This window comes from Mesitornis unicolor, unplaced genomic scaffold (assembly GCF_000695765.1).
Source record: "Mesitornis unicolor isolate BGI_N332 unplaced genomic scaffold, ASM69576v1 scaffold16250, whole genome shotgun sequence".
Taxonomy (NCBI): domain Eukaryota; kingdom Metazoa; phylum Chordata; class Aves; order Mesitornithiformes; family Mesitornithidae; genus Mesitornis; species Mesitornis unicolor.
In genome coordinates, this window is record NW_010156383.1 from 17,760 (window position 1) to 31,327 (window position 13,568).

Below are 13,568 nucleotides of genomic sequence, written 5' to 3' on the forward strand. Positions count from 1 at the left end.
TTAAAGGGCAGCTAAAATTATGTTTAGATAAACACCAAGTTTGAAAGTTTCCCTCCTTTCCCTCTCTCCCCCTCTAAATAGAAAAATCAACCAAACAAAATAAAACCCTGTCTCTGGGCCAGGTGATGCAGTTTCTTTGCAATTTGCAGTTTCCATGTTCAGAGAGATCTGTCCACACTATTTCTTTCATCCAGCAGTTGTCAGAAAACACTCTTCAGCTTGGAGCTTCCCTGGTGACGTGAGTGCCACGTGCTGCGGAGTGGTGCCCTCATAAAACTTACAAACTGAAGCTAAATGCAAGGTTTTATCTAGCTTGTTCACGGAATAGTTTGTTTGATTGATTGTTTTCAACAGATAGTAACTCAATATTTCTGGTTATTTTTATACAAGCTCCCATGTAAATCCCCCACATTTTGATAGAAGAGGCTGGATCAATGTACATCTATTTGTATGTTATAAACAAGGCTTAAGTGGCTTTTGCTGTGCCTCAGCTGGTTCATATTAAAATGCATTGATCTAAAATGGTCAACTCCCCAAACTGGTGACTGATCCTGTCTGTAGGTCAATATGACTCTTATCCTATGTGACTTCTATAATGAGTGCAAAGAGCGCGTTCTTGGGAATCCTGAGGAGTTCCGTAACTTACTGTAAACGTGAAATTGGTTACATGAGCCTGTGGTTTGCACACTTAGAGGAACAAGAACATAAACACAGCTGAGACATGTGTACAACATGTGTAGATAGTTATTGCTGGTCACCTCAGTGACTGCTAATTTGTGACCTCTCTGTGTCTGCTGCAGGGCTGCCCACCATACCTCACTGGATCAAAGCTCTCCACCCCTGAGCGGGGCCTCGCCACCGTACAAATACACTTTACCAGGAGCACAGGATGCCAAGGATGATTTTCCACTTCGTAAGACGGGTGAGTTAGCGTAGTTTATTCGAGCCCCTTTACCCAGCAATTCTCCCATCTTTTATTTTAACCAGCCTGTCCATCAGCAAGGCACATATTATCCACAAAGGCTGCTCAGGATACTGTGGGTAAGTTCAAAGATCCTGACTGCATCTTTATGAGATAGGACTGACCACATCGTATCAAGAGTTGGTGTTTCCCAATGCTTACAGCTAGTGCAGGCTTCAGTCTTGATAAATTTAGTTTCTAAGCAGACCATCATTTCACAGATCTTTTATGGCATTATTTTCTATGTCTCAATATTACTTCTGGGTTTAATAGCTCTCTCTCTTTTGCATGGTAGATACAGTATCTGTCTTCAAACAGTATACTGCCTTTAGACAACGTTTTTCAGAACATTTTGATGGGGACTCATGGGAAGAGGAGGAATTAGATTAATATTCTATTTTGTGACTTGGTTGCCAAATTTCATATGCCTGTGTACATACACGTGCATACACACGCAGATGTTTGTGTGTGCTTTTTACATATAGGAATGTGTAATATTGTACAAGAAAATGATCATTTGAACATTGCAGCATATTTCAAAGGATTTAGCAACTGTACCTTTTGTCTTGACAGCAGGTGAACTGTAGACATGACTTTTTCTGCACCATAAAGAAAGCTAGAAGGATGGTGGTGGAGTTGATGTGGCTGTTGCCTCAGGTCTTTGGTGCAGTGACCGGTATCCAGGAATGCAGGGAGACACTAAGAGGAGCAGGGGGGAGGTGGGGGGGAGAAAAGAAAACATTAGATCGCTTATTGCGTGAGTCTGCTGTTGAGTGATATAGTTACATTCAGAGAGAAAGTCTGACCCCCTACTGTGCTAACAGCCTTTGAATGTGATTTAGCCACTGGGAGATTGAAAACTAATTGCAAAACTGGTAGTGACTTAAAAAGAAGTGGCATTTGGAACCAGTATACATTCAGAAAGAAAACCCAGTCTGTGTCTAATACTTTGGGGCAGACTCTCTAAGCTTCTATTAGATCCCCAAATATTTTCAAAGGAATGAAAGCATGAAAAGCAAAATGCTAATTTATTGAATTTCTCAATGTGATCTTTGTACAATATGGTGGCAATATAACAAGATTCTATAAAATCTTGTTCAGGGTATTTAGCCACAATAAGACCTTATGTGGTTCTTTGCTTAATACCACTGTACAACATATATTTTCTGTACCAATAGGCTACATATTTTCATTTTTAAAACAAAAGGATACACTCTACGTCTTTTAAATGCTGATTTCATTTACATGTTTTTGAAATGCAAGTTTTAATTTTTCTTCTGTGTTTATATAATCTTAAATGTTATGATTGATATTTATGATGTGTCAGGCTGTTGATCTGTAAAACAAAACATTTTCAAACATTGTAACAGTAAAGTTCTTGTGCAGCTGCTAATACTTTTATATCTCTGTGGGGGTTTCAAAATATTCCTTAATTTAATTCCCATTGTCTGCATAAGAGGACTATAATATAATTAAATCCAGATGTTTTCTATATGTTATTCCAAATATTTGGGCATGCAGTGCATCAGTTCCAAAACTGAACAAAGGACATGATGACTCTCTGAAAAGATATCTACAGAATAAATAGACTAATACTAATATAATCATTAGCATAACCGTTTCTGTGACATTTACATGGTGATTCTGATAAGCAAATATAAATAAAGTGTACAGCATGTTGCATGTTAGCAAGGCAGTATATGTGATAGCTCTCTGCATCTATGTAAATAGCAACTGTTAAATATCCTGTTTACACGTCCAGTCTTTCAGTGTACCAACGTTGTTAAATTCCGGCCTTCAGCAACGTCCCCACAAAGGTTCCAATGATTGTTCACCAGGTTGAGAGTAAAAGCAACAGGAACCAGATTGACAAAAGTCAAATGACCCTAAACTGATCTGGGTGGTTATAGGGCCATCCTCCAGGCAGAGGGGACATTGTGGAGCCTGTGTCATCCTCATGGGACCTTACTAGACAAAGATGTCCTATGAACACTCATGTATATGGACAGGCTATAAGCCTGCAGAAATCTGACCTTTGCCATGAGGAGTGAACCTTTTTTCCTTTCCTTTAGGCTATGAACACTTATTGCCACTGGCTCCTGGCAAACCCTCTGTGGTGCTGAACCTGCATGAAGTCAGCAACTCATATGAAAGTGGACCTCACATTCCTTTCAGCCTTAAGAAAGGAATACCTGTTGTGGGTTTTAATAGCAGCTTTGTTTTGCTTCTCAATTTTATTTTCCGTATTCATAATATAAAATACAGAAGTAGCTTTCTCTTCTCTATCTTTAATATAATGTCCTTGTAGGATAATTCTGATTTAATTGATTACTCTAAGATCAGATTTAATGGAAAGCAAAGCTGAATGATTCTCTCCTGACATCCTAATATGTTTCTCAGTGCCAAGAAAACACTAAGCATCACGCAGGCATTGTAGATAATGAGTTTTGCTTGCTCACTTTCTTTTTTCAGTAATCTATTTCAGCTTTCCTTAGTTAGTCCTGAAGTGGCATCTTATTAAGCTTTTAAAAATTAATTCAGAAAGACTGTGGTAAAGAGGGAAATATTCTGTGCAACTTTTACTTTTCTAGCACCTAGAATGATGGGATGCATAGATAAGTGGGGAGACACTCAAGAGTCTTGCTCTTTCTATGTTTACAGTTAGGTACCAGAGTTAACATCCTAGATCAGTGACTATAGTTACTCAGTAACTCTCTCAGCCATGTGGATTGTTCCTTTCCATACGAGATGCAGCAGAACTTGTCGGCAGTAGGCTTCACATAGCTTAGCTGCATGGAGGATTGGGACTGTCCTAGGGACTCAAGGCCAGGATATGCCGTTCTTTGCACAGCTGCATTCAGATGCTCTGTGTTGACAGACTTTCAAAAGAGCAGAGCAAGGGGAGCTATTGCTTCACTAGACAGATAAATATACCATAAGGAGAAGCTACACGTCTGTAGCTGAGAGCAGAATTTAGCCTAAACAGAGTCCGATCAAATTTTAAAAATGCCCAAGACCTTCATCATGGATACCAGTCATAACGTGTGTTTTCTGCAAAGCACCAAAAAGCCTGAGCAACACATGACTCATTAGCTTTCAATGAGGCTAATGCGTCTAAATTACTCAGAGAAGTTTGAAAATTCCTCCCCGTTACTGAACACTTTTGAAATTCGTACTGACTGTTGTAAGAGCTCTGATGGGAGCAGAGCACTTTTGAAAACACGATCATTTCATATGGGGAACTTTTGATTGCTGATCTCCAGGGAAAATATTATCTGCTTGATGGAGTTGCCGCAAAACTAACAAAAATGTAGCAAACAACACAAATGTGAAGTTCTTTTCAGAAAAAGGTTTTTTTAGATTTTTTTTACCTTGTTAAAATAAATACAGAAATTCTGGCAAATGGCCAAAACATTTACGTTTTCTTCAGTCTGTAACATTTCATTTTCTGTATGCAAGTGCTGATGCAAACCAGCAAAAGCCAGTAAATTCCAACAAAGGTTAGCTCTCTAACCAAAGCTGCATACTTTTTTTAAAATGTTGCTAAAGACAAAATTTCTCATTTTGCCTCATGTTTTGGCTTTTGTTGAAGAAATTCCTGGGGATGTCAGCATGTCAAGTATAAACTTTTTTCTTTCCTGAGTTTAGCACAATCATGGCAGAATGGGAATGTCAATATTTCTATTTATTTTGGTTTTATGCCAGTTGAGTCTTTCCTTGCTGATGGAGTTGTAAGTTTACAACTTGCATTTTGCTTAGGGAGCTGAAGATCATTCACAGTAGTACTATTTAAGAAGATGTTTGTAGCTCACTTTCAAAAAATTGGAAACATACTCAATGGAAATATAGCATGGGTTTTTTTAATAGCAAATAGTACAAGGTTCTTGCTTGGAGGGGGGATATTATGTCATTTCATGCAGGAAAAAAGGGGAGATGAAGGATTGTTTAATATTGCGATGAAAGAGGGAATGAAGCCTGTGCTGCACAGTCATGAAGATCACTTTGTAAAAACCATATTAAGTTAACCTGATTAGGCAGCAGAATAACAGCATAGCTCTTGTGTAATAAGAGTGAAAGATTCCTGAATGACAACTCAGCAGATGCCATTTTTTAAAAAGAAAGAAATTAATTAGAATATTTCCTTACCATCATTCTTTCTGCACTTAGTGACTTGGTAATTTACTGGAGCGATTGAAACTGAGAAGGAAAACATTTCATGTGTGAAAGTTTTTCTCCCCTTTTGTGCCACCAAATTCCATTTCTGTTTGCATTTTCTAGGAAAACACTCTTCTGTGAAGTAACAATGCAGGAAAAAGCTGGATTTCTGTTGGTCTTCAGTAAAAAAAAAAGCTTAGGGGATCACGAACCCTCAACTGCCATGTCTGCCAAAATGAAGTCAAGCTCAGTAGAGAGAAGCATTATTTTTTTCAGAGTTTATGAGCAAGCACAATAAATGGGAGAGGCACTTTGTTTACTGAAGCAGGGAAACAAGGCAAACATTATATGATTCTCCTTATTTTATCCCATTTTTCAGGGATGCTAAAAAAAACTGCCTCCCAGAGTCCTTGTTTTCTTGGGTTAATGATCAGTCTTGACAAATTTGGACTAGGTGATATGCCCAGAGGAAGTCACCAGTGCTTATCACAGAGTCAGAAACAAAAAAATAGAGAGGTAGCCTGATTCCCAGCCCCTCATTTTCTTGACTTCTGTTTCCATTAATCACCAGACTTTTTTAGCCTTCCTAAGTTAACTTTCAAGAAGTTGAGAGGGCATAATTAGTAGTAAGAGGTTTCAGAAAGAGAAGAAACTTTCACTTGCATTTGAGAAGTGAATGTGAAGCAAACTGTTGCTAACAGCTTCTTCCAAATCCATGTAATGAGCAGCCCAAAGCAGAGTTCAGCCCCTGGGAGTCAGCAGTTCTAAGAAACTGCAGTACCATTGTAGATACTGTGCTGGACCACCATCATCTCGGGTCCATCAGAGTTCTGCAGCCTCCTCAGCTGGGAGTGAGGAAGGATGAACTGTCAGTCTAATTTAGCTTGTGTTAGAGAGCAATTTTTTTTTTGAGATAGCTTAAAACTAAATAAAAATGATTGCTAGGGTAGGCTTAATGACACTGTCAGAGATAAAAGAACTTGTGTAGATATACTGTGTTATCATGACAGCAGCCAAGGCCTGCACCAGGAGTCAGTAAGAGCCATCACCAGGATGATTCCCATAAAGAACATCATAGTCTTCTCATCAGTGCAAAATCGTTCCTCTAATATGTTTTATTTAACACTTAGGCTTACTTTCAGTTGTGGGAAGTGAAGATGTTGTGCATGCGTGATTCTTACCCTGATGCAGGATAACCTGGGTAAATTTTTTTCACTGTATTTCTGTTTTAGCAAAAATCCCACTACTTGTATATACATCACCTCTTGTCTTGCCAGTAATTATTCTGTTGTGCTAGATATTGAACCTTCTTGATGGCCAGACTAATGATACAGTTTTGTTCTGAATACTATCTTAGATCTCCTTTTACTGTTCAATGCATAACCAAAATTGAATTACAAAATTCTGCTTCATGTGGTTACATAAAGGTTTTCTTACATAAACTGTGTATGCTTTCAGAAACATTTTAAAAATTAGCATTAACAAGTGCCTTACGTAACTTTTTGATAAGCAGATAATCAGATACTAGACACCTTTTTGACTTTTGAACCTAAAGGAAACAGCTTAAATAAGGAGCAGTCCTAAAATTTAAAGCATTTTAAGAGCATAATGTCTGTTGAAAATGAAGTGGAATAGTTTTAATGGGCATTTCAAAGTCTATTCCTTCTGGATAAATAAGTAACAAAATATTGCATATAAAATCTGAGACTTGAAGTCAGTAGAAACTGTCCTGTTTGATTTCAGTGTGACTAGGCTTTTTCTTCTGCTGTATCTAGGGCAGGGACAGTTGAAAACTTGTAGAAAAGTAAACAAGATCATCTAAAAGATGGAAAGAGACAGGGAAGTGAAAAGTGGAAATCACATGGTATTGGATCATCCAAAATAGAAGACATTGGTTAGTAAAGATTGCACTTCTCCAGACTCCTGCAAAACATGGTTTCACTGAAAAATCTGTTCAAACCCACAATTCTAATTAAGGGGTTTAGCTGCCAAATAACATGTTCTGGCTAAAGCCAAGTAAGTATTACAGAGCCATTCATGAACAACGGCATAAGCTTTGTACTTTGCTTTTGATTTTCTCATGGGAAAGTAATATAAATGAGAGTGATACCTCCCCGTTGGCTTTAACTGTTAGAAATGCAAAGCATGCTGAAATTGTACATAATTCTCTTCCAAAGGAAAGGAAATAGCATTTCAATGGTTTTCCTCAGTGTCTCGTTGAGTTATGGTGGTGCACAATTATTCCTGTTAAATTACTCTACCAGATGGAAGAGTATATTTATTGTATATTTAGCTTAATTAAGTTGTAGGGGACTGGAATTATATCCCAGAGCAGAAAGAGCCTGTCTAAAAGTAAACATGTTTTAATTCAGTTTCATTGTGAAGGTGCAGGGTCAATGTCTAATTAAGACTTTAAACAGGTGAGGCTTTTCTCCTCTCTTCACTTAACATGGAGAGATCCTTTTACAAAGTCAGCCTTCCCTGCACAAGTTAGACAAACATATTTTGAAAGCTTGTGGGCCAATTTTGCCTTCATTTGTCTTCAAGGGAACTGAAGTACCTTCCTACTTTGGAGCTGAATTTGGCCCATAGTTCTCATCTGCTAGGAAAGCAAGATATACTGTGTTTTGGTTGCTTTTGGTTTCTTGGCATCCTGTACTCTGTGTTGCCCTTGGACAACTCATCAAGAGTACACTTCAGTGATCTAAAACTGCCCAGCTCTCATCTACTGGTGACATTGATGGCCCATTAAACTGGAGGGAGAGAGTGGTGGTGTTTCATCATAAATTTCTGAAGGTAGGTGAAATATTAGATGATACTTTTTGCCTGCCATCAATGAGTTATCACTGCTGGATATTTTCTGAGATTAAAATCGGTGGGATTTAATCACCCTATTAAGTAATTCCTTTTTGTATGGGGCTTGAGGAACTACATAATCATGAACATGATTATTAAAAAAATAAATAAGTCATGCATCTATTGGTCAAATTGTGACCCTGCAGAAGCCTTAACTTCTGGGACTAGAGGATTGTCTCTGGCACATCTTCACATAAGAAAGTATTTCTTGTGCAAAATTAGTGATTCACTGGAAGTTGAAGGAGGGAGAGTGGGATTTGCTGTATTTGCAGAAATTATGGTATTATATTCCCAGTACTTCTTTCCAGCTAGAACTGACTGGTGTATATGGTCAGAAGTGGCAGGGAGAATAACCAGTAGAGACCTAACCAGAAGGCCTGCCAGTCATGCGTATCTAAACATGGTTATTACCATTCAATGAGGGATGCCCTCTATTAAATGGTCCCTGTCATCATCGTCTTTCTCCTCTACACCTCCTGAGAAGTCAGATGGGCTTTGTCTCCCATAAGTGCTATAAAAGTGAAAAAAAGTTACAGAATTTGAAGATGTACAGGGAAGATGAGAGTTAATTTTACAGTATCCTTGGTTTTTTATTCTATGTTTCAAGACAGTATAGTATTATTTGCTTTTTAATCCCATATTTGTTATTGCAGAGGAATATTAGTTTATGGGGAAGAAGATTAAGGTGGACCTGGCATAGCAATAATATGCCATGGTTTCAGCACACTTGACAGGTAATGAGGACTCAAGAGGCCCAGTGAAACCTTAGCCTTAATGTAAACGCTATATAGCCCAGTTGGTGCCAATGCAAAGAGTTGCTGATTCTATGCTTAGAAATAGAAATAATTAAGAATTATATTGAGAGACCTATTCTTTTGCCTCACAGGTTACATGCTAAACAGATATCAACAGGAAACATATCACATTGATCAGCCTGTCATGAAAAATATAAAGATCTCTAATTCTGGCTAGATGCAAGCAGTACACTAAGTAATTCCTACATCTAACTCATTAAAACATTCCTAGAAAGATAATGCTTGTTTGCATGGACAATAAAACAGAAATTTTATGCTTCATATAGACTGCAGTGAATAACAAGTAAAAGTTAAATATTTTAAATGGCTTCAGGGAGTATTTCATTTTTTAAACTTTCTTTAGGAAATCAATGAAAAATTGCTGATCTTGTTAAATTGGCTTCCTCAGCCTGAAGAGAGCTGAAGGACTGAGAGATCTCCTCTAATCTAATTAGCTCTTTTACCATATGTTTCACTAAACCTGTTTTTTTATTTAGGGAATGGATATTTACCTTAGTCTGAATAAATAAAGCATTCTACCTTTTACAAAAGTAAAATAAAGCAAAGGACTAAAGGGTTTCACATATGACCAGCACTGCCCTTAAAGCAAATGGTTGTACAGGAAACAGTTTCAGTATATGCTGAAAACAAATTAGGTGATGCAAGCCAGAAAAACAAAGTGTCTCCATCCTGTACTGCTGTATCTGGTGCTCCCGCCTTGTTGGGACCACCCAGTGGTCAGGCCTATGTAGTTCTTGGAAGAGCTTTAGAGGACATGTGTAAATAGCTTTCAGTCTCATGAATCTAATTTAAAATTCTTCCTGAAATTACATTCTAAATTACCAGAATTTAGAAATCATTGAACGTACAGAACTGTACTACATGCTGATATCTCCCAGTCTGTCAGCCAGTGGGGAGGATGTTCCACGTGTTCACTGTCCAGTATTGTATTGGGATGTGGCCTTCTACAGCAAATACCAGTCAGCCATGCATGAAAACAAAAAGTCACTGCTCATCTTGCTAATGCCTAATATATTCAGCTGTGTGGAGGTGGCTCAAACAGTCTGTGGCTGCCTAGAGGAAGCCAGAGCAGAAGTCAGAAACTCCATGCAGAGCAGAGGCTATTTACATGTCTGCAAAAACCACACGCAGCACAGGAAAGGCTGTGAGACATCAGGTCCCTCAGAAGGACAGACTTATTCACAGCTCTCCACAAAGCAGCTGCAGAAGCTGGAAGCAGTTTTGATTCCTGACCTGGGTTCTCTGCCTTTCTAGCTTTCTGCTTGGCTTTGGTTGCATTCACAGTTTTGGTGAGGAAGGCCTGGTTATCATTTGTCTTTTCTGATGGTGCATAGAGGTATCTTGTGCCTTTCATTCTGCCTGCATCACTGAGGGAGTAAATTTCTCCCTAGCCCACTACCTTCAGACTAACTTCTTAGAAACCTTAGATATGCCTCTTTTGGCTATTTCTGTTGGTGCAGTAGTAAGGTGGGATTTGACTTCTTCCTTAATCTCCAGACCCTGGCATGGCATAGACAGGTTGCTTATGTTAATTATGTATATTACCACGGTGGCATCTCAGGCATGGATTGTCATGGCTGTGTGTTGTAAAGCACATAATGCTTATCTCAGCATGGGTCTCTAGTACAGTAACATAAAAATTAACAACTTAAGTGGTGTGAAAAAAGAAAGATTCCTTGACTGTATTCTTTTATTGATATTTGTTAGATATAAGGCAGGGGAAAAATAATTAAATTAATTAATAATTAATAACTCCTACATGGACTTACTATATCCCATAGCATAGAATATATTCAAATCAGCATATTATATGACCCTTTACAGCTTAAAGAAATAACAGCTAAAGAAATAGAGAATATCAGTGAAGATTTACTTCAGGATCATGAAGTATCTGTTTCTTAGTTGTTTCTGTTGACTTAAATACATTAGAGAAGTCCAAGTTATTGTTTCGGAATGATCATAGTGATAACAGCTGGTGCCTGGGTGATAGGGAACAATTTGTCATTCTCAAGTAAGACGTGAATTTTGCTGCTGTTGCTTGTGCTGTTGGAATCTTTGTAGCCAAATTTAGCATCATTTACCTCGACTGCCCCACAGCTTTTCTGAGCCAGCCTGCCAGTGAGGAAAAGGAAATGCTTTCACTTTAGAGTCTTTCGAAGTCTGGACAAAAGCTCACTTTCTGTTCTTCAGGTTTCCTATATATGGCTTTAGCCTCGAGATGAGGACCTGCTCACTATGCAACCTCTCCCACCCCCCATTTCCTGCCTGGGTTCATTAAATGCTGATTTGAAGTTGGCACAAGCTCTTCTGATACAAAAGTAGTACTGTGTTCCAGGAACCATCAGAAAGTAGTGTGTTATTATCTTTTACATTCCCTTCATATATATGTTCTCTCCCCATGTGTAGCAAGGATTTTTATCCCTTCTTCTTAAATATCTCTGTGTGTTTAATAAAGAAACAGTGAAGTAAAGCCCTGTCAAAAATAGCCTCGGCTCATTTGGGAGCAATCTGGCCCCAGGCTATATTCTTTAATGCTAGTATCTGCAAATTGCTAATATTAAGCAAAGTGGAGTATAGGACATAATGGCTTCACCAAATCATTTTCCTATCTCTCATGCTTGTGTTTAAGTGTTGTGTTATGCAGGAGAGAATAGTTTGCAGGAGAGAATAGTTTTATTTCACTTGAGCAATGATGGTTGTTGTGATGAAATTAATGTGTACCTATATAGAAACCTGTGTATTTTCTGATTTTAGCAGTACAGTTACTTTTTACCTGCTATGTAAAGCCACCATAAAAGATGAGAAAAATAACTGAGATGCTGCCTTTCTTCTTTACCTAGGACCAAAGTTCTCCATTTTGTAGAGATAAGTACAAATCATGCCAAGCACTTAGCTAACCAATCCTTGGGTTGCCTGTGATATCATCTGTTGTTTAAACTGATACTTTCTATATCTTTCATACCTGTTTCCCACTTATGGTCATTTAAAGAGTAGTACCAGTTAGTTATTACCAGCACTAAAAAGAAAATAGGCCAGGTAACAGCAATGAGACTGAACAAGCTGTATTACTGCAACATCTCATTATTCCAAATTATGCTGGAGTTACATAAACAAAGTCATTTTCAGGTCAGTCTTTCCTGAAATCCACTCAAGTGAATCATTCAAATGTGTACCAACAGATTCCCATCGAGATCAATGACACAGACTGTGATGGCCTTCAGAGAAAATAGCTGTGTCCTTTTGTTTTCTTTGCAACAAAACACTCTCAAATAATGTATTTTCCCTTTCTCCAAGTGGAAACTGTTTATTTCTTGTTCCAAAATGCTAAATGTAGTAGAAGTGCAAAGATTTATAAAGCAAAAAGACTAAGCTAATACTAACCAGTATCAGATGTATACTGGTTCTTACCAGGATTTTAGATAAATAGCCCAACGTACCAGCCTGCCACCATGAAAACATGCAGTCGTGTTTTCCTCATTCGCCACACTCCTGGCCACATGCGCTGGTTTTCCTCTTGTTTCTGGCATTCTGTCTCTTTGGTCAGATGACTCAGCCCACTATCATTGCAGGCATCTGACCCAGCAAACCCCACCTCATTCAGCACCTCCAGCACTTTAGAAAGGCCCTATTTCCTCAGGAAGGTGAGAATGCAGGATGTACCACGTATGAGGTAGAATTAATGTAGTTTGGAGTTGTGGACCCTGGTGCACAGAAAGTTAGACACGTGCATTAATTATTTTGCTGGTTGAATCACTGCATAATGTAATGGGCTGCATGAAGGTCTTTTCAATGATTTTGTGGTATTAGAGGAGCAAAAATGGTTAATTCCTATGGGCTTGTATCTGCATGAGGAAGCAGCAAGCTGCTGAGTAAAGCTTTAGCCTCATGGGTTACTTGTCACTGACTCCCCATGTGACACTTCTTTTCCACATGAAGAGTGCCTCTGGGTGATGAACACAGACAATCTTGGCAGTGGATTAATTAAGCTGAGTAAAGGTGCTAATAATGTGCAGGAGAAATACTTACAGAGGTGGCTAATGCAAAACACTTACTTTAAGTATTATCCCTCTGTAGACCACTTCTAAGAACCTCTAGTTAAAGTATTGAACCAAATGCTCATTTGAAACATAAGGCAGATTAATTACAATAATTCATCACCATTTGCCACTAAGGCTTTCCAAGAGCCTTGCAATTACTAGGGGAACAATTTCATTTTAAAAAAAAAAAAGCTTGAAAAATTTATTTTCACTGTTTGCTCATTTGTTTGCATTTTAGAGTTGAAAGGATTAAAATAATTTCTAATCTTGTGTATGTGCTTTAGGGTAGTCTGTGTGTATATATATATATATTTATAACTTTAATCCACAGCTTTGTTCCTGAAGCTTAAAATACTTATTTTTGCATTTTTATTATCAGAAGAAAGTTGACAATTACAGATATGTATTACTGCCTCCATGTAGGAGTGCACTGAAGCACGTAGGATTGCTGTTTTGATCCATACCTGTTGCAGTCAATAATAATTCTGCTTCAACTTCACCGGGGCAGGATGGTACATTGACCTCTACAGTCACACACCAAATAAATGCCTCAGCCACAGATGAGTATCAAGAAACTAGTTGCCAGTTCTGCCTTTTGTTCATTGGAGCAGACATCCTCAAATTGGTTAAATGTATGTATTTAGTGCACTGAAACCTGAACTCTTATTGCCAGCCGTCAAATCCTACCTGGTAGCATGCTGGGAGCTGGCAGTGTGTTGTGGTAGACATTCAAGAAAGCCGGTA

The 13,568-nt window shown here is 38.3% G+C and overlaps 1 protein-coding gene across 5 annotated transcripts in view; it reads left to right on the forward strand.

Moving 5' to 3' along the window:
• The window catches only part of HDAC9 (histone deacetylase 9), a 42,936-nt gene that overhangs the window by 5,270 nt on the left and 24,098 nt on the right, over positions 1-13,568 (forward strand). For all 5 annotated transcript variants that reach the window (XM_010190779.1, XM_010190926.1, XM_010190850.1 and 2 more), the window contains exon 4: positions 801-922. In XM_010190779.1, coding sequence (XP_010189081.1) covers positions 801-922 — 122 coding nt within the window. The remainder of the gene's footprint in view (positions 1-800; positions 923-13,568) is intronic.